Source organism: Bidens hawaiensis, unplaced genomic scaffold (assembly GCF_021521415.1).
Source record: "Bidens hawaiensis isolate Kalapana, Puna unplaced genomic scaffold, B.hawaiensis_p1.1 tig00032042_1, whole genome shotgun sequence".
Classification (NCBI taxonomy): Eukaryota; Viridiplantae; Streptophyta; class Magnoliopsida; order Asterales; family Asteraceae; genus Bidens; species Bidens hawaiensis.
In genome coordinates this window covers 122838-142975 of record NW_027505232.1, presented here as the reverse complement: position 1 = coordinate 142975, position 20138 = coordinate 122838, and the positions used below count along the sequence as shown (strand labels likewise).

Sequence of the window (20138 nt, the reverse complement as noted above, 5' to 3'; positions counted from 1 at the left end):
GGCCCAATAATAAGATTAGATTTAAAGTGACTAGACCCAAACACAACATAAAAAATACAATCACTTAAAAAACACAGGCAGAAGTTAAAAAGAATTATACACTATGAAAAACATAAACTTAAGTGTTTAACTAACAAAATACAAATGAGGCCTAAAAGAAAAGGACAACTTACAAAAACTATAAATAGAAGAAAAGGTTTCAGGTAAACAACATAAACTAAAATTATTCACTAAATGGTACAAAATCAACCTCAACCTTAAAAAAAAAAAAGTCAACGATCATATTGAACTTGTTTCTCGTATGTGGTCAACAGGCCGATTTTGGTTCAAGACTTGTGTACCTCGAGAACTTCTGTGCTGGAGACGTTCATGTAACGTCTCTGACATCTGGTTAAAGAAATCTGTGTCCCCACCTGTGTATCAACAATGGATCTTCTGCATAACATATGTATATTGATGTCACAGCACTTTCAACCACTACCATTGCTAATCCAACCTACAAAAATGTTGTTTATAAATGTTTTAATGCTTTCAGAAAACACATATCGCTTTAGGAATGAAACATCGTAGCGGGCTGTTACTTACCAAGACCATGCCCAACAAAATCGATGTGGACCCCATCATGATCACTCGGTCAGCATGTTTGATTCTGGTCAAAATTACAGCACAAGTTCCAGTAATAAGTCCACCTAAAAGTGTTCCCATCAGTAAAACCCGCACCCGAACAATCATATGCAATAAGTGCTTCAACACCAGTTGATTGGAATAATTCCCACGCATCTCTGGCTGAGTGATTAAAACTTTTCCCATAAACTGCAATCTAAAAAATAAGCATTTAAAAAATTAACTATTACTAAAAGATGCATGCTTTAATACATGAATTTGGAATAATCCTTATGCACCTGCACATAGGCGTACTTGTTGAAGAAGCGAACTAGCGTTTCAACCAGGTGAAACACAAAATCCACACAGCATAAAAGACATTCATTGTTGCCAATCTTTGACCTAAATCCCCTAATCTGGTCAATATAACCAATTGAACTTAGAATCATATTGTTTGTTAAAGTTATACAATATGAAAAGTGAATAAATAATGTGTTTAACTGTTTACCTCCCACCGTAGTGTTCTGATAGCAGCAGTGAAAAGTGAGCCATAACAAATGCTTCCAAAAGAAGTAGTTACAGCAAAGCGTAAAGAATGAAGCAGCGGGTCCCGTGGCATTGAAGCCGCCTCGGGACCGCCATGAATAAGCACAAGAAACACCATACCCGACACTATAACATGAACAGTATTACAAAGAACCGCACCCGTCCAAAACAAACTCACAGAAAATACCTGCACGCATTATGCACACGTCATCACATGAGACCAAGCATGTTTCAGTTAATGTTAAACCAAAAGCTTCCATTGTTGCCACCTCACCACAAGAAGCCACCATCGTCCACCATCACCAATACTTGAAGCCACCACACCGGCTGCACCAAAAGACCATAGAGCTAGCCATAGGCACATGACCACCATGAACACACATGCTATTCTCATAACATCTGGAAGCTTCCAAACCATCATTACCGCTCTTTGCAGGACCAGCATAGTAAATGGAAGTCTACATAAAAGTCAAACACTAGTCAAAAGTCTAAAAAAAGGATAAAAATTGTAAAAAGTAAAAACTAAATGCTTTAAAGTTGGATATAAGTTATAACCTGTCTATGACTGATATGATATACAAAAACTGCAAACCAGAACCGACAGCAAAAGTAACACCCCAGAAAACCAGTTTGTCCCAAAAGCAGAAAACACTAAGAACTGCAAGATATGTAGTCAATACATGAATCGATATCTTCATCATTTGATTGGCCCGTGAACCGAGTAACAGTAACCAAGCCCACCCGAGAAAAGTTCCGACTCCAGCTGCAATAGCATATAGTGGCCAGTAGTCTTCTGTTAAATCGGCTTGGTTTCCAATAATTCTGTTTGTGTATTGATCTATGTTAAGCCTATCTTTCTTCCTAAATCTATTAAGCCCGAGTACCCCAAGCGCAAGACCTACTAAAACCAAATGCAAAAGAAAGATTCCTAGCCAGAAGACGTCTTGCCAATGGCGTGCATTTCCAATAACCGGTTCCATTGAATTACTACTATCTGCACTTGTGTGGCTTTGACCTGCACTCTATAATTCAAATTCACATCAGAACAGATTGGAAAACTTTTAAGTATTATATATAGGGCTGTTAACAACGGACAATAGCTGTATAGCAATAGCATGATGATGATCTTAATATAAATTTAAATTAAAAGAGACTGATCTTCTTCTACCAAAGCCCTATATTGAATCCTATAATTAGAATTAGGAAGCAATCAATCTGTATAAGTTGATTAATTACAGTCACGTGAGATGAACAAAAGCAAAAAGAAAGCATTGAATGAGGGATACCTGTGGAGCGGTGGTCATGTTACCAGACTCATCCTCTTCTGGTGGAGATGAACAACGGAGACTTTCAATTTGATTCATCACTCACTAACTCATACCCATCATTCAACCTTGGAATTGGAATTGGTTTGTATATATATATAGAGACAAGTCAATGATAATAATACTTTTAGGGTAAAAGGAATTTTTTTAAAGGATTTGGAATTGGAATTGGAATTGGAATTGGAATTGGAATGTTTTGAGAATTCCTGTCATGTGTTTTTGGTTGGCTAATATGTATTGGAATTAAGAGTTTTTGCACTGGACGGGTCGGGTTTCGGTTTCCTTTGTTTTTTTTTGGTCGGTTTCGGAGCACTGGACAGGTTGGGTTTCGGTTTCTTTTGTTTGTTTTTGGTCGGTTACGGATTCGTTTTCGGCCTTTTGTTTCGTTGTGGTCGGTTTTTTCAGTTTCATTTCTGTTCGGTTTCAGTTTTGTTGTTTCGTTGTGGTCGTTTTTTCAGTTTCATTTCTGTTCAGTTTCAGTTTTTTTGTTTCGTTTTGATCGATTTTTTCAATTTCCATCAATTCGGTTCAGTTTTGTTTTGGTCTACCTTCGGTTTCGGTTCTTTTACTTTTTTGAACAAGTGCAAAGGCGGAAACGTTTTAATTTTTTTACATTTTTTGATTTTTATTTATATTTTGAGTTATGATTTTTTTATTAATTTTTTTGAATTTTTTTGAAGGGGTTTTTATTGTTAATAAGAAAATCCTTAACAATCCTTTAAAATAGGTGGGATTTTAAAATCTCATGAAATATGGGATTTGATGGGATTTAGTTTTTATTCCCATTCTTTCATTTAATAAAACGAGCATATTAATTCATGGGATTTAAAATCTCATTACTTATAATTCAGGCCCTTAGAGTTTTGGAATTTGGTAGGAAATGCCATGGAAGTAACTACTCATATTCAACGACAATTGAAGCAACAAACAGTGTGTCATTGATGATGATAATATTCACAAGGATAGATTATAGATTTATAGATTAAGGCCTAATACTACTAATAATAAAATAGAAGATAATGTTAGTTGTTAAGCGCACTTGATTTGACGATAGCATTTGGGTTTAATACCCAGAGAAAATATATGCATCAATGTCACCATTTAAATTTAATTTATTATTATTATTATTATTATTATTATTATTATTATTATTATTATTTTTTTTTTAACGTGAGAGAATCTGTGGTTATTTTTTAATTATTATCCTTTATCAAATGAGAGAGAGGAGCTTCGTGTAACAGGTCATCGCACCTAAACTTTGTATTTTTATTTTTTTATTTTTTATATATCCAAGATAACGAGATGCTGTTTGTAAAGAAAGAGCACGTGTACAACGATTTTTCTTTTTCGAAAAAGAAAAAAAAAGAAGATGGATGATTTTATGAGCAGTAATCTATTTTCAATTAGCATTAGCATATGCCCACACCCTATATATTAAATTAATATCTGTATAAGGCATATAAACTGAAAGTCCAACTACGACCGAATTAACTAATTATAGAATTATCATGAAAACCTTCATAAGCTTATTTAAAAAGAAATTGATTTAACAAATTTGAATTGTTCATCTATGTTTAATGATTGAAAGGACCCAAATTCATATCACCGATCCATTTGTAACACAAAAATATACTTATATGTACTTGTAGTATAAGTATATTTTTCGAACTTTCATTGAACAAAAAGAAAAAAAAGGGTTCTAGTATGATTTTTGGTTCTTACACTAAAAGTATATTCTCAACAATTTAAATGATTTGTTAATGCAAGGCTACCCTAGAAATTGAAGCGCATGCAAACTAATGTAAGGTTCACAGATTTAAAAGTTTTAAGGTACCATAAACATGTCTTTATTCATATGCTTAATACCACCTAAACTTACTGAATGGTATGTGAAAAAGTAAAAGGTAAAGGTAATGAGATTAAAAGGAACCTCAAAACATGAGGTAAAACTGCACACATGAACAAAGGAGAAATCTCCCACTACATAAGTTTGCTTCTAAAATGGCTCAAGGCTACTCTGGTTCTGGTTTCGGCTTTAGGCCTGGTGAAGAAACTTGTCCCTGGTCCACACCCACACCCACACCCGCGCCTGTTAATTGTGTTTGGGCTCCTGCACCCTGACTCATTCCCGGCACAAGCCTTGGCTGCTGTTGTGATGCTTGCTGACTGGGTATATGTGGCTTAAACACCACTTTATCCTGAGACCACAAATTAGTTGAAAATAAGAATGTGACATATTATTATTATAAACAGAAAGACTGTTTTCTGCAGTGAATACAATATTTAGGATTACAAGATACACAACTTACCCCGGGAAAAAGCATTCCAATCAAGCGAAATGCTTTATCACTTATCGACAGCAGCAGCGTCTGTGATGGTAACCTTATAACTGTACACTGCGTGTTTATTACAAGTTACAACTATGTAAACCTTTGAAAATATTATTTGCAAGCTTAATTTGGTTTGCAGATGGCTTACAAGCTTCTTTTCTTGCATTTGCCCAAGAAATCCATGTTGATTCAGTGCTCGGAAAACAATTAACTCACACTTCCCAATTTGCTGTCTGTAAATAAAAATATCATGTGATATGTAAAAGTAATAAAAAAGTAGGTCAAGTTGTGGAGAGACAACTACATGGGCAGATAGATATATGAGGATCATACTTGGTCATGTGTTCTTGAGACACAAGCCGATCTATTAGCAATGTTGATGGCCAATCGTCTGCAAGCCTGAGAGATGAAAAACATTAGTGTATTAAAATGCAAATAAAGATCAAGTTTATAGGCCAGACACTTACGACTCAGGAGATGACACACTTCGATAAGCCTGGGACAAAAACACACAAAAAAAAGGACTTGAGTTCAGTTTTTGAAGCTTGATAGTTGTATAAAATTTGAAGTTTGAATTCAGTTACAATATGGTAAAATATAAGGCTTGAAACACACCTCTAATTTGGTGATGGTGACAAACTGGTCTTGTCGCTTACCATGTAGATCTCCCTGTGCATCATGCAGAATATGAAAAAACAATTGTAGTGATATAAACAAGAAAGTATGAAAAATTCAAATATCCCTAAACTGTTTTATAAAGATTCATGCAAACAAATAGGATGCCAATTGAAGAAACACTAATTGACCCCGGGCAGATTACGGATAATCTGGGGGTTAAATAGATGTTTCCCACGAGGGGTTAGATCCGGCAAAGATGGTTCTTCTGATAACCTGCAAAACAGACACCGTGAGCTCGTCACTGAGAAGGGGGGGGGGGTACCTCCTTGTGACCACCCTCCGGCGTGAGAATCAGACTAGATTGCTCTTGAATATAAGTGTATATTAAGAGATTGCTAGAGCAGATATCAGGTATAAGATATGAGATACAAGATAAGATCAGATGATCATACCATTTGGGGTATTTATAGCCGAAGGTAGGTTTCCAAGAAGGTATAGCCGGCTGAATAGTATTCCTGTTCTACCAACTGTAGCCTACGCACGTGCCATGCTGGTAGTTGGTGGGTAGGCAGCGGCTGACAGTGACCAGGCCTGCTGTGTACTATTCATTTTCCACCAACTGCAGGCTATGCACGTGGTATGACAGGAGTTGGTGAGTAGGCAGCGGCTAATAGTGACATACAGTACAAGAGCATGCTGCTCGCCATACTGTTGTCAATGAGCTGTCGTATCTCTGGTCAGATCTTTTGCCCATACCTCGTCAGGTACAGTACAAAAGATCCTCCAGTATCGTACGGACTGACTCATTTGGGCGGGAGTATTCCCCCCCCGCCTTTGTGCGGGATTGTTCCCGGCTTTGCTCATTCCTTCAGGTGACATTACTGAATTATTTTGAGAGCTAAGTGCCTTGTGTGTGTAGCCTTGCTGCGCGGGTGGCCTTCCCTGATGGCTTGTATCCGCAGCTGCGGGAACAGGCGGAGTACTTCACCATTGGGAGGCATTTCCTGCGGGAACAGCTTGCGTACTGCGCGTAAGGACGTCACGTCTCTGAGCATGGTGGGTCCTGCGGATCCAGTTGGTTTCTGCGCAGACGTCTCTCTTCAAGGTGAGTCCTGCTGGTCCAACTGGGCTCTGTTGGGACCTACCTCTTCAAGTCCCCCAGTCCAATGTTCTTCTCATGAATGTTTAATAAGTGAGGTGAACTTTTGGACTTAAGCAAAGGGTTTTGAAAAGGGTTTAGTTTTAAGGTTTTCCATGGGGATTCTTCCCGCGGAAGTCCTAATGTCACTTGCAGAAATTCCCGACTTTCCTGCTTGATCTTTGGGTATGATGCGGGTAGGTCTGTAACCTCCTCGCAAGTCAGGAGCGTTGAGTCCCACTTGTGTAGATTCTCCATGAGGTTTTGGTAGTTTTGAACATAGTGATCAATTATGTTAAAACCAATTCCATCTTGGAGCTTCAAACAATATAGTTCTCGACGTTCCCGCTATGCGGGGATGTTATTCCCGTTTCCGCAAGCATGGCCCAGAAGATCCTTCTTGGTTTCAATTCCCTGCGGAGTGCTAGGTATGTGAAGGGTTTTGCCTTGACACTGTACCCGCACTCGTCTTATAGTTACTTTACTTCCAAGGTATTCCTGGCTTCAATTCCCTGCGGGTGCTAAGTATGTGAAGGGTTTTGCCTTGACACTGTACTCGCACCCGTCTTATGGTTACTTGGTTGCCTAGGTATTCTTGGCTTCAATTCCCTGCAGGTGCTAAGTATGTGAAGGGTTTTGCCTTAACACTGTACTCGCACCTGTCTTATAGTTTCTTGGTTGCCAAGGTAAGGGGTATTTTCCCGCTTACTTTTGAATCTTTTTGAAATTTTGAAATTCGAAGTTGGTGAAAGGATAAGAACAGTCCAAACTGTTGAAACGTCGTCCGACGGTTTCTTCTGACTGTTTCAGGACGTGCAGGAAGTTATGGCGACGTGACAGTACATGGTCATTCCAGACGCTTTTTCAGGCGCGTGGGCGCGATTTTTCGGGCGCGTGGCCGCGAAATTAATGGCACGCGTCCTTTCAACAGTTGTTGCCAGCTTGCACTTTGCCACGTGTCATAGTTTCATTGCACCTGCGATTTCTCTCTCTTCCGCATTAAATTCATCGCATTAATTGCGATGAGTATATAAAGGGGGAGAGGGTCCTTTGTAATTCACACTTTCACTCTTCTCTTCTTGTAAACGATTTCCGGCGAATACTTTCTGCCAAGCATTCTCCTGAAATCACTCTTCTTTACCTCCAAACCATGTCTTCTACTCACGATCTTGAAGCTGCTGCCGAAGAATTTGACGTGCACGTCGAGATCCCAACGTCTACGTCTGATAAAGACGATAAGAGCACTGCTGGCGAATGCCAGTGTGCTCTTCCGGCCGACCTCTATCGGTACGTCGTCCGGAAGTTCATGCTCGAGCCGTTCGAGCCTGAGTATCCGGAGCCACACCAGACGGTGTACGATGCCCCCAAGGGCAAGATAGGGGTGTACGCTGCATTCTTCGTTTATGGGAATCTCAGGTTCCCATTGACGAAGTTTGTATACCGTGTCTTGGAGAGGCACGGGGTGCATTTGACGGAGGTACACCCGATGGCGATCGCCAAGATCCGCCACTTTGAGTGGGTGTGCCTCATTCTGGGCGTGGAGCCCCATGTTGACCGGTTGATGACCTTCTATTCTTGGAGGTGCATCCAGGGGTGGTACACCTTGGTCAATCGTATCAAGGGGTTGAAGATCTGCGCTACCGAGCGCAGTCTTCGATCGTGGAAGCGTGAGTTTTTTTATATCTCCGCTCGCGTCGTCCCCCTTGCGATGACGTTTAAGAATGAGAGAGCACTCCCAGCCCTTCACGCCCTCAACTACCAGGAGGCGGAATGGTTCGCCAAGATCTCCCGGATCCAGACTCCGGTGTACCGCTTTGCGGAGTCTGGGATGGTGATGCTTGGGATGAGCCGGGTGTGGAAGGAGGCGTCCCAGATTCCCATCGTCCTCGAATACGGTTTGAACTCTGTCCCTTACGGTATGCTCTGTCTTCTTTGTTAATATAGGTTTTTCTTCTAACTGTTTCTTTTTTATTTCAGAGGGGAACGACTTGCAGTCTCTCCTGCAGCCGCGGGAGAGTGATGGTCCCGCTCGGATGGGTACTCGTGCTCTAGATGAGAACGAGTTGCCCATCCTTGAACAGACGGCGGATCGGTTCGTGGAGGTCTACCCGCCAGGCCACGAGATCCTGAGCGCCAGGCGGCCAGGTAAGGAGTTATTCAACCCTCGACCTCTCAATGCTGAAACCTCTGCTGGAATTCCTCTAATCTTGTGTTCTGATGAGGAATCCGCAGATGGTCCTCCGTTGGTGCGGAAAAAGAAGGCTGCCGGCGGGAAGGGGAAGGCGAAGGTTGCCTCCACTGCTGATCCGGTGCATCGTTCTGATTCAGAGACCGAAAGCGAGGAGGTGTCGGGGAACCCTGGTGGTGATAAGACCACTGCTCCGGAGGCTGAGACAACCGTCACCTCCGAGCAGCCCAGGACAACGACGGTGAGCGGCGTGAAGAGGCCGGCTCCATCGGGTTCGTCCCCGCCTGTTCGCACTTTTAGGCTCAAGAAAACCCGTAAGTACAAACTTTACTTTTTAACTTCATATCTTTCCGCCATTATACTTATATCTTCTTTGTGCAGGCGTGGATGCTACCGCATTCCAGGGTGGAGCGGGGAGAAGCACCTCCGGACCCATGACGGTAGGCTTGGTCAACCTACCTGAGGCGATGACCCAGGCGGCTGCGCCTGCTTCAGTTGTTGGTTCAGTTGCTCACCCAGTTGAGCCAACTGTTCCAACTGTGATGACATCTCCGCCGGCTGTCAGTGCCATATTTACTGAATCTTTCACTGAGCCGGCGGTGACTACTTCTGCGGGTACTTCCGCAGCGGCGACCACGGTTGTGAGTTCACCTCCGGTGAGTTCACCTCCATTGGTTTCTACCGCGGCGGCCTCCATGCCTCCTCCGACGTCGGCAGCTACGGCCGATCCTTCAGGTATGCTTGGGGCTTCTCGCCAACCTCTGCCTCCTTCCCATCTGCCTGACCTCTTGGATGGATTTCCCTTGGGTTCAGGTGATGGGTTTGGCGGCTATCGGCCTGTTGTCGACCCTACAGGTGCGTAGGGTTCTTTTGGCCTTTTTTTTTTCCTAACTGCTTTTTGTTTTTTGCAGTGTCGGATTCCAATGAAATGTATGTTCCACGATGGAACATCCGCCGAGGAACAACCCTTCGCACGCCTGTGGAGTGCGTGGAGTGGGCTCGTCACGCAGCTCACAGTGGTGCGTTGGGGGAAGCAATGGCTAGCTACCAGGAGGGTAGGCTAACCAACGAGCTTCGGATTCTCCTGGCCCGGATGCAGCCGCGCGTCGAGCTGCTCTGTCGTGAAAACGACAAGTTAAAAGCAGCTCGTATTCAAGAAGTAGCTCAGGTGCGGGCTGTCCGGGAGGAGAACAAGAGGCTTACCGCAGTGGCTGCGGAAAAGGAGAAGGCCTTCAAGGCCCTCGAGGTTGAAGTTCAGGCCCGGCTCGAGGCCCGTTCCAAGGCTGCCCAAGCTGTTAACGAACAGCTTCGGCTGGCTAAGGAAACTGCACGGAACGCAACTGAGAGGGCCACCAAGGCTGAAGCTGTTGCTGAGCCTCTACGCCTCGAGAATGAGGAACTTAAAGCCAAACTAGAGGCGCTCCAACAGGCTCATGATGCCTTGGCGATGGAAGACGCCAAGAAGCTCCAAGAGATCTTGGACCAGAGGGGGGTGCTTGACCACACTGAGCGGAAGCTAAAGGGCGTTGAAGAGGCTGCGGCTAAAGAAGTGTTGCTTGCCAACCTCAACAAAAGTGAAGCCGAACGCGCCCGTAACCAAGCTCAAGCTGCCCTCCAGGAAGCTCTGGTTACCAAGGAATGGCTTCTTCGAGAAGCGTTGTCGCAGGTAAGCTTAGCTTCATAATGTCTTCACGCTTTTCTTTGTAAATAGAAAAGGTTTTGATACTTGTATTTTTTTCTTGTAGGTTGTGCATCGAGTCTTCACGGACACATCATACGACGATGCCATGAGCGCAGCCCTCAACGCTTCTCACGAGGATGGGGAAAAGGTCGGCTTCCTGCTTGGTCTAGGGTTCGTTGAGAAAGGCATCCCGCCTTCCAACTTCCCTTTATATGATGTTGATACTGAAGCTGTATATGACCAAGCAGTGAATCAGTATGCCGCCTTCCCGCATCCGGTGGTGGAGAAGGTGAACGAAGTTGCTGCTGCTGATGATGGGCTAGCCATTCTAAAGACCTTCCTTGAACCGCCACGGCCAACTGATGGTGCGGGTACAAGTGGGTTTGGAGGGAGTGGTCCTGAAGCTTGAACCTTAAGATCCCTTCCCACTGTTAGGATAGGTTTAGCTTGTATAGATTTATATTCTTGTAGGCGGGTAGTTACCCGGCCATTCTTGTAATGAATTATTATGAAATATAAATCTTTGTGCGGGTAAGACCGCTACTTTCACTGGATGACTTGCTTTATAAACGTTATATGACTTGCTCATGCACACTTTAGTTTAAATTAGCAATTTTCCAAGTGTTTAGAATAAGTTAACCTTTGAACGTGGTAGATAATAGGTTGAAGTTTTGCTTCCTCCTTCGTGATTGCGCGGGTAGGACCGTCACTTGCACTTCGTAGGATGGCTAAACTTTACCTATATCTGACCTGCGTGGAGGTTTTCCTCATCTTTTTGTTAGAAATTTTCTAAGTGTTTAGAATAAGTTAACCTTTGAACGTGGTAGATAATAGGTTGAAGTTTTGCTTCCCCCTTCGTGATTGTGCGGGTAAAACCGTCACTTGCACTTGGTAGGATGGCTAAACTTCACCTATATCTGACCTGCGTGGAGGTTTTCCTCATCCTTCTGTTAGAAATTTTCTAAGTATTTAGAATAAGTTAACCTTTGAACGTGGTAGATAATAGGTTGAAGTTTTGCTTCCCCCTTCGTGATTGTGCGGGTAAAACCGTCACTTGCACTTGGTAGGATGGCTAAACTTCACCTATATCTGACCTGCGTGGAGGTTTTCCTCATCCTTCTGTTAGAAATTTTCTAAGTATTTTGAATAGGGTAACCGTTCGACGCGTGGTTGTCAATAGGTTAGTTCGGTTTCTTCTATCATGATTTGTGCGGTTAAGACCGGCACTTTCATTTAGTGGGATCACCAAACTTTACCTATGACTGACCTGCGTGAAGGTTTGCCGTTTTTTGTGTTTATGCGGGTTTTGCCGCCTTCCACAAGCAACGATTTCTTTACACTTATTTATGCGTTGAAAACCGGCATCAGTGTTTTGAATAAATTAACCGTTCGACGCGCGGTTGTCAATAGGTTAGTTCGGTTTCCTCCATCATGATTTGTGCGGTTAGGACCGGCACTTTCATTTAGTGGGATGACCCAACTTTACCTATGACTGACCTGCGTGAAGGTTTACCGTTTTTTGTGTTTATGCGGGTTTTGCCGCCTTCCACAAGCAACGACTTCCCCACTTATGTATGCGGTGAAGACCGGCATATCAGTGTGGAAAGTTCATAAGTATAAACGTAAGATCATCAGCATCAATGTTCTAAGGAGAATCATTTCCATTAGAAGTGGCTCTGGGCCTTTTCTTTACAAATTTGGAATTGATCTACATGCAAACTGTGTAATTGAGCTCCCTTCCATGTTGTTGGGATGGGAGTGCCATCGAGCCGATATGCACCTGGTTCGGGATCTCGTTGTTTACGCAGTATGTAGTCTCCAACATTGAAGCTGCAGTTTTATTCGTGTTTTCCCCAACTGGGGTTCTACACGCATCAGCCTGCTCAGCGTTCGTTACGCCACGAGGTGCGCGAGCGTCCCATCTCTAACAAATGCTTCGACAATGTCCTTCACGTCTGTGCATTCTTCAGTGTTGTTGCCTTTTGTCCTGAGAAAGTCACAGTATTTGCTCCGATCAGCATTGTGACGATGTCGGATTATTGGAGCCTTTGGCCATGGGAGCTCCTCAGTGGCGAATATCTCGGTTACGCTTTTGGTGAGTGGCGTCCATCTGGAGTTCTGGTTCGACTGTACGTTATCCCTTCCGCCTAACCGATGTTGCAAGCCGGATGAGGTGTCAAAGTTTACCCTTGACTGCCAAATGCCTAGCTTCCGCTTTTTGTTTAGTCGGGCTGTAAGGACGTTGTCTTCTCTTGTTTTCTGGGTGTAGAGGTTTGTGCTCTGGGGGAGATCTCTACCCAGTTGCTTCTCCGTTTCCGCAAAGCGTTTAGCTGCTGTCATGATGGCATCCCATGTGGATGGCATGCCATCTTTACCCGTTAAGGTGCGGATGAGCTCTGGGTCGTTCGCGCCCTGGATAAAAGCAGCGCGAACAAGATCTTCGCTACTATTGCCCAGACTTAGCTTCTTTGAGTTGAAGCGAGTGATGAAGTCTGGCAAAGATTCATCTTCCTCTCGAATGCAATTGAGGATTGTCCATTGCTCTTCGGTATACTTTCTTTGTTGGCTGAAGTGTTGGCTAAACTTCTGCTGGAAGTCTTCCCAATCGTAGATGTGGTGGACCGGTAGACGATCGAACCACGCTCTAGCTGCCCCCACAAGCGTCATTTGGAACATGTAACACCACGTAGGTTCCGTCCAACTACTGACGGTTGCCCCTGCTATGAACCTGTTCAAATGATCGTCTGGATCAGATATACCATCGTAAGTGCCGATGTTGGACATCTGTTTGGCACTTTTCGGGACGATTGCTTCCGCAATGTCCCTTGCAAATTTGGACGTTCCAGCCTTTGCAGCAGTTGGTGTAAATGTTTTGGAGAAGTCACGTGGGTTTCCATCCGCGTTTTTTGGTTTGAAGGTTTCTCCAAAATGTCTTTTCGGTTGGGAGTCCGTTTCCTTACGCTTCCCTTTCGCCTTATGACGAGGGTTTGCGTCACTATCGGATTCCTCCGAATCATCATCCAAGTACTCTATGAAATCCTCAGCCTGTTGGAGTGAACGTAAGCGTTCATCCAACTCAGCTTGGAATTCTTTTTGACGTGCTTCCGCCCACGCTTTAACTTCATCGAGTGTTTGGCGGGGGAGCCTCGTTCTTTGTCTCTCTAACTGGGTATCGGTGAATCCCAGTGAGAGATTATTTACTGCACTTGCCCCAGCTTGGGTAACTGGGGTAGTGTTCGTAAAATTTACTGCACTTACCCCGGCTTGGGTAACCGGGGTAGTGTTCGTAAAAACTGTGTAGTCGTCGGTATTCCCCCCAGTAGCTGGGGTTGTGGTTACCGGAGTTTCTTTAACCATCTTTCCAGAAGTTTTGAGAACTGAAAAAGAATTAAGTTCTAGCTTTTATGCACGGATGGCGCCAATGAAGAAACACTAATTGACCCCGGGCAGATTACGGATAATCTGGGGGTTAAATAGATGTTTCCCACGAGGGGTTAGATCCGACAAAGATGGTTCTTCTGATAACCTGCAAAACAGACACCGTGAGCTCGTCACTGAGAAGGGGGGGGTACCTCCTTGTGACCACCCTCCGGCGTGAGAATCAGACTAGATTGCTCTTGAATATAAGTGTATATTAAGAGATTGCTAGAGCAGATATCAGGTATAAGATATGAGATACAAGATAAGATCAGATGATCATACCATTTGGGGTATTTATAGCCGAAGGTAGGTTTCCAAGAAGGTATAGCCGGCTGAATAGTATTCCTGTTCTACCAACTGTAGCCTACGCACGTGCCATGCTGGTAGTTGGTGGGTAGGCAGCGGCTGACAGTGACCAGGCCTGCTGTGTACTATTCCTTTTCCACCAACTGCAGGCTATGCACGTGGTATGACAGGAGTTGGTGAGTAGGCAGCGGCTAATAGTGACATACAGTACAAGAGCATGCTGCTCGCCATACTGTTGTCAATGAGCTGTCGTATCTCTGGTCAGATCTTTTGCCCATACCTCGTCAGGTACAGTACAAAAGATCCTCCAGTATCGTACGGACTGGCTCATTTGGGCGGGAGTATTCCCCCTCCCGCCTTTGTACGGGATTGTTCCCGGCTTTGCTCATTCCTACTGAATTATTTTGAGAGCTAAGTGCCTTGTGCGTGTAGCCTTGCTGCGCGGGTGGCCTTCCCTGATGGCTTGTATCCGCAGCTGCGGGAACAGGCGGAGTACTTCACCATTGGGAGGCATTTCCTGCGGGAACAGCTTGCGTATTGCGCGTAAGGACGTCACGTCTCTGAGCATGGTGGGTCCTGCGGATCCAGTTGGTTTCTGCGCAGACGTCTCTCTTCAAGATAGTTGTATAAAATTTGAAGTTTGAATTCAGTTACAATATGGTAAAATATAAGGCTTGAAACACACCTCTAATTTGGTGATGGTGACAAACTGGTCTTGTCGCTTACCATGTAGATCTCCCTGTGCATCATGCAGAATATGAAGAAACAATTGTAGTGATATAAACAAGAAAGTATGAAAAATTCAAATATCCCTAAACTGTTTTATAAAGATTCATGCAAACAAATAGGATGCCAATGTGAAAAACGTTCGCAAGGTTTTTATGTGATGCCAATAATTATCAACAGAATTAAAAGTGTAAAAATAATCCATGGAAACCAGATACAGAAATAATCATGGAAACCAGAATTACCAACAAAAATCTAATAGATCAGTAGATATATAAACCTCAAAGACCTGTTCAACTTGTATCGCATAACAAAATCTGCCCCACCCTACATTAGACTTAACATGTTGTGTTTGTTCTATATATAGCTTATGCTCACAAAAGTTCATACATAATTTAAGTGGCAATAACTTGTTTTGAAATAACTTTTTCTGGCTATCTGCTAAACTTTAAATACCAATGGGGAAACAAGCACATAACAGATTAATTAAGTCACACAACTAACTTTAGATCTCCATAAGAATAATAACTGGAATCAACTAAAACCAGCAACTTGGAATTCATTAAAGGGTTATATTAGATATAAAGCTGCAACTTGAAATACCTCCCATATTTTCACATATTTTGACCTTGCTGATTCCGGTGCAGTTGATGTTTGTTGCAAAAGACCAGCATTAGTTCCCATGCTATTTACTCCAACAGATTGCATTCCTAGTACTTGCTGAGACATCCCAGGAGCATCCATCATTGTTACAGCATGTTGTGCCACCTGTGCAGTCCCTGGTAGTGGTGCTGAACCAGATCCAGATATCATATTGGACATATGAATAGCCATTGGGCTTCCACCAGTGGATGAAATCCCAGTGGCCATCCCTCCAGCAAGGGCAGTAGGGCTCCCCAGACGTGCTTGCGAGATATTATTAAGAATACTCACATTCACAGGACTGAGAGAACGTAAGGGTTGTTGTATATTACTAACAACAGGTTTCACATCTAGCAAATGATCATTGCTTGATATTGGTTCCTGAGAAGTTGATAATGGTGTAAAGGGTTTCATTGCTTGAGGGGATGCAATTGGAGAATCTGTGCCAGGCTCCTGCACAGTTAGATTAAAAAAATGAACATCATATTAAAAACCATATGCATGATTATTAATAGTGTAAAAAATTAATGCTTGAAGGTTATTACAGCTTTTACAGTTGCCAAAGGGCCGGTTCCAATAGATACTGGTTTCTGAGTCAACGGAGACTCGTTCACTGCTAGATGGAAAACTGTTGGAATCAATCAAGAACCAATATGATCACGTTGACACATTAACAAATAGAACATGAATTAACCTGGTGAAACAGAAGTTGAAGGTGGTTTTGTAACAGAAGAAGCTGAAGCAACCTCCATATTTGAAGGGATCTGATTTGATGATGAATTTATTATTTGTTGCGGACTTAAAGCAGCACAAGCCTCAACGAAATTTTCTGAGATGAGAATTAGATAATGTGGATTCTTAACAATATCAATAGTAGGAGCAGCTGTTGAAGTGTTCCTTTTCCCCTGTATAATCAATGAATACAATCATCATCTTGATAAAAATATTAAATAAAAGTACAAAATCGATTACCGCATTGTAGATTGCTTTGAGTTTGGGTAGCTGCTTTGGGCATATAACTGACAAAGAAACACATGACTGCAACAAAATATAATGTGTAGTATAAATATGAGTAGTAAACAATCACTAAATAAACTGAAGTTCCACTACCTGAGGAAATGATTTAGCAACTTTTTCAGCATCAACTAAACGACTTTCTGACTGCATCTCACTCTTATTTTGTGGGCAATAAACAGGTGTAGGTAGTGGATATGGATTACTTGCCGCAACAAGGATGCAATGCCTATGAAGAACCTCAGTTGGTTGAGTTTCGGTCCCCTTTGAAGGAGGACAGATCTGGTCATGATAAAACTTGGTATAAGAATATTAAAGAGTATAATGCAACTACAGAAAATAGTATACACAACAATGCACACCATTAAAACTTCAGCAAGCCCTTCAGCAATTGCAGCATCACTAAAACCACCACCACTGAATTGCATACATGATAACCACTCCATGAAATAGTCAACATTTCTTGCCCAGCCGCTCCGTTGTACCAAACAGCCTAAGCATAATAACATAAATAATATCATTACAATATTGAGATACATACAAATGATCACAAAAGTTAATCTGGAAATACACGTACTACTGTAAGGTCCATGAGCATTGAACTGAACAAGAGCCAGTTCAACAATAGAACTAGTTGCTTCCTGAATACAAGAAAAAAAAAATCAGTAGCAATAAGCATGGTCAACCAACTCAATAAAACATTCACAAAGGGGTGAGCAAGAACCAAACCATTAACCGAAACTGCACCGAAAACTGACAAAAACGAACCAAAATTAACTGAAAACCGATCAACCAAAAACCAAATTAACCGACAATCGGTTATCAGTTATTTTTTGTACCCTCATTTAACCGAACCGAACCATTCATATTTTCATATATTTCGAGCTTTTATACCTCCATATATTATACCTCCATTAAATGTATTTATACCTCCATTTCATGTATATATACCTCCATTTCATGTATATATACCTCCATTCATGTTTCCTTAAGCAAAAAATTATCCTAAATTTGATTTTGGCCATTAACCGAACCAAACCGAAAACCGACAAACTAACAAAATAAACCAAACAGAAATAACCAAAAACCGATTGGTTAATGAAACGAATTAAGCAAAAACTTCAGTTATGGTTTCAGTTTTGGCTAATAACCGAACAGAACCGTGCACACCCCTAGAGGATACAAACATTGAAGGAGTTTCTATAGAAATATAAGCATTATTGTTGTTTGTTGGATGACTTAACAAGCAATACAAAAAATGCTTACCTCTGCTTCATTACCACAAAACTTCCTGCAAATAGATGAAAAAGAATTAGGACATAATATCAACACAAAAACTACCAGAAGAAGATTAATTAAAAACAACATAAGCATGTAATTATTCTAGATGATATGCAACTCAACAATCATCAATATTCTAGAAATGTATATTTACCATTTAATTTCCATCCATTCCCTAATATAATCATTCGGTTAGGGAACTCCTATGAGTTGTGAGAACTCGAAAGAACTCCATTTAACAATATTTTTTCATGTATATGTAAGTTAGATTTACTAGAGCATTTAATTTTTATTTTTTTTACACGAGTCGACTACTCAAACATGTGTAACGAGCATTTACATTACGCATTCACGCTAAACTATAACAGCTCGTTACATGTTTCAATAGTCGACTCGTGTAAAATAAATTGTTAATTGGAGTTCCTTCGAGCTCTCAAAATATCCTAAACCTATAATCATTAATCACAAACAATATTTAGCTAGTGTAAAATTAGACCTAAGATGAATTGAGAAGCTGAAAATCAGTTACTACGATTCCAAATGAAACCGATTACGATCTAACTAAAGTTGAAAACCTAGAAAGGCTTTGATTGAATGTATGTATATATATATATATATATATACCTAATAATTTGATGGAGATAATCGGAGAGAATGGTGGGCCAGTGAGGAGCTAAAGCGGCGGTGCCTTCAACCACCAACACAAGCTGCCGCTTCTCCTCCGCCATATATATATATATATATATGTAGTTGCTTCAACAAGCTAATCGGTAGAAATGATCGAGTGTACGTACAAATCGGATAATCAATCGACTCCGTCCGTCCTGTCAATTTGACGAGGGTTTATTGTCATGCAATTGCAACGTGACACTCGAAATGATAGCCATAAAATACCATTTTTATATTCACTCACCAATTACAACTTGGGCTTATTTGGGCTTGGGTTACCCAACTCTTGGGCCGGCCGTCACACTCACACTGACACACAGATATAGTGATATTTATATAATTATTATGAAATGAAAAAAAAAGAAAAAAAATCATTAAAATCTGATCATATCATTCTATGTCAGTTTTCATTTAGTGATCTTCTGTAACATAAAAGCATAAGTAAAGAGTAGAATAGTTATTTTAGCTAGATTTATGTTAGATGAGTTATTAAGCGGCTTTGATTTATAGAAGCATTACCAAGTTCTTTTTTGTTTTTTTAGTTTATAAAGACATAATATCTTAGAGCATTCTCAACCCATCCCCTAAAATTATGTGAGGAGGGTTTGTAAATTATAGGGTGGAGTTGTGAGTGGTTGTGAGTGTAAATTATAGGGCGAATAGAGAAAATGTAGTGATTTTTTGTAAATTTGGGGAAAATGTAGTGATTTTTTTTGTAAATTATAGAGTGGAGAGAGAAAACTGTAATGAAAAAGGTATAAAAAATATTATTTAATTGAACAAGAAAGAGAAATATAGTGTTTTTTAGTGTACTTATATGATATATATAGATATAGGGACAGGGAACGGGATGAGAATGCTCTTATATGGGTTAACTTTCTTAGAGCATTCTCATCCTATTCTCTATAAATATGTGAGGGAAGTTTGTAAATTATAGGGTGGGGTGATGAGTGGTTGTGAGTGTAAATTATAGGGTGGAGAGAGAAATGTAGTGATTTTTTGTAAATTTGGGAAAACATTTGGGGAAACATTGTTTCCCTTATTTATTTTTTAATATTTGTTGGATTGGTTGTGAGTAGAGGAGAGAGAAAACTGTAATGATAAATGTATAAAAAATACTATTTAATTAAGCATGAGAGAGAAATGTAGTGTTTTTTAGTGTAATTATAGGGATAGAGATGGGGAACGGATTGAGAATGCTTATACGTTCTTTATTCTAGCTGAGAAGACTAGTAAAGTCTGAGCCTGTAATAAAAGAGTAACCCTTTAAGCCAGACTGCAGACCTTCCTAGATGTCTAGACTTCCTAAGTATCTAGACACCCACTTCCGCAACACCCAACATTCAGATCTCCTAGTTTCCAGCCGTTTACTTTCACCCTCATGAACTTATTGTTTTAATATTTTTTGTTTAATTCAAACTACACTGAACCGCTCGATTTTACAAGCTACTACATTATCGACCCCTAAAACAATGGTCAACTAGACAATTATTAGCTATTACTATGCACTATGCCAATCATTTAAATAAGAATTGGATTATAAGAAGGAAAGTTAATAATCTAGAATGGATGGAACTTTTATTTTAAAAAATTGCCGTATTAGTCTGCTGACGAATGCTTCATCTACTAAGAAAGGACGCACATCGTAGTC

At 41.4% G+C, this 20138-nt stretch overlaps 1 protein-coding gene and 1 pseudogene across 2 annotated transcripts; both read right to left on the bottom strand.

Annotated features, from left to right (window-relative positions):
- Nucleotides 1–279: 279 nt before the first annotated feature.
- LOC143611706 (uncharacterized) lies at nucleotides 280–2513 on the bottom strand (annotated as a pseudogene). Its single transcript, XR_013149811.1, has 7 exons — nucleotides 2436–2513; nucleotides 1705–2171; nucleotides 1424–1607; nucleotides 1112–1336; nucleotides 903–1019; nucleotides 586–820; nucleotides 280–496 (listed from the first exon to the last, which is right to left on the bottom strand). The product of XR_013149811.1 is annotated as an uncharacterized LOC143611706 (transcript).
- A 1973-nt stretch (nucleotides 2514–4486) lies between these two features.
- On the bottom strand, nucleotides 4487–18546 carry LOC143611701 (mediator of RNA polymerase II transcription subunit 25-like). The gene is made up of 15 exons (XM_077085871.1): nucleotides 18443–18546; nucleotides 17804–17828; nucleotides 17115–17178; nucleotides 16900–17030; nucleotides 16634–16819; nucleotides 16496–16561; nucleotides 16218–16428; nucleotides 16069–16136; nucleotides 15485–15976; nucleotides 14841–14894; nucleotides 5272–5300; nucleotides 5138–5203; nucleotides 4953–5037; nucleotides 4784–4870; nucleotides 4487–4672 (listed from the first exon to the last, which is right to left on the bottom strand). Exons 1-15 carry the CDS (start codon nucleotides 18544–18546, stop codon nucleotides 4487–4489), a joined length of 1854 nt encoding a protein of 617 aa, XP_076941986.1.
- Nucleotides 18547–20138: the final 1592 nt, after the last annotated feature.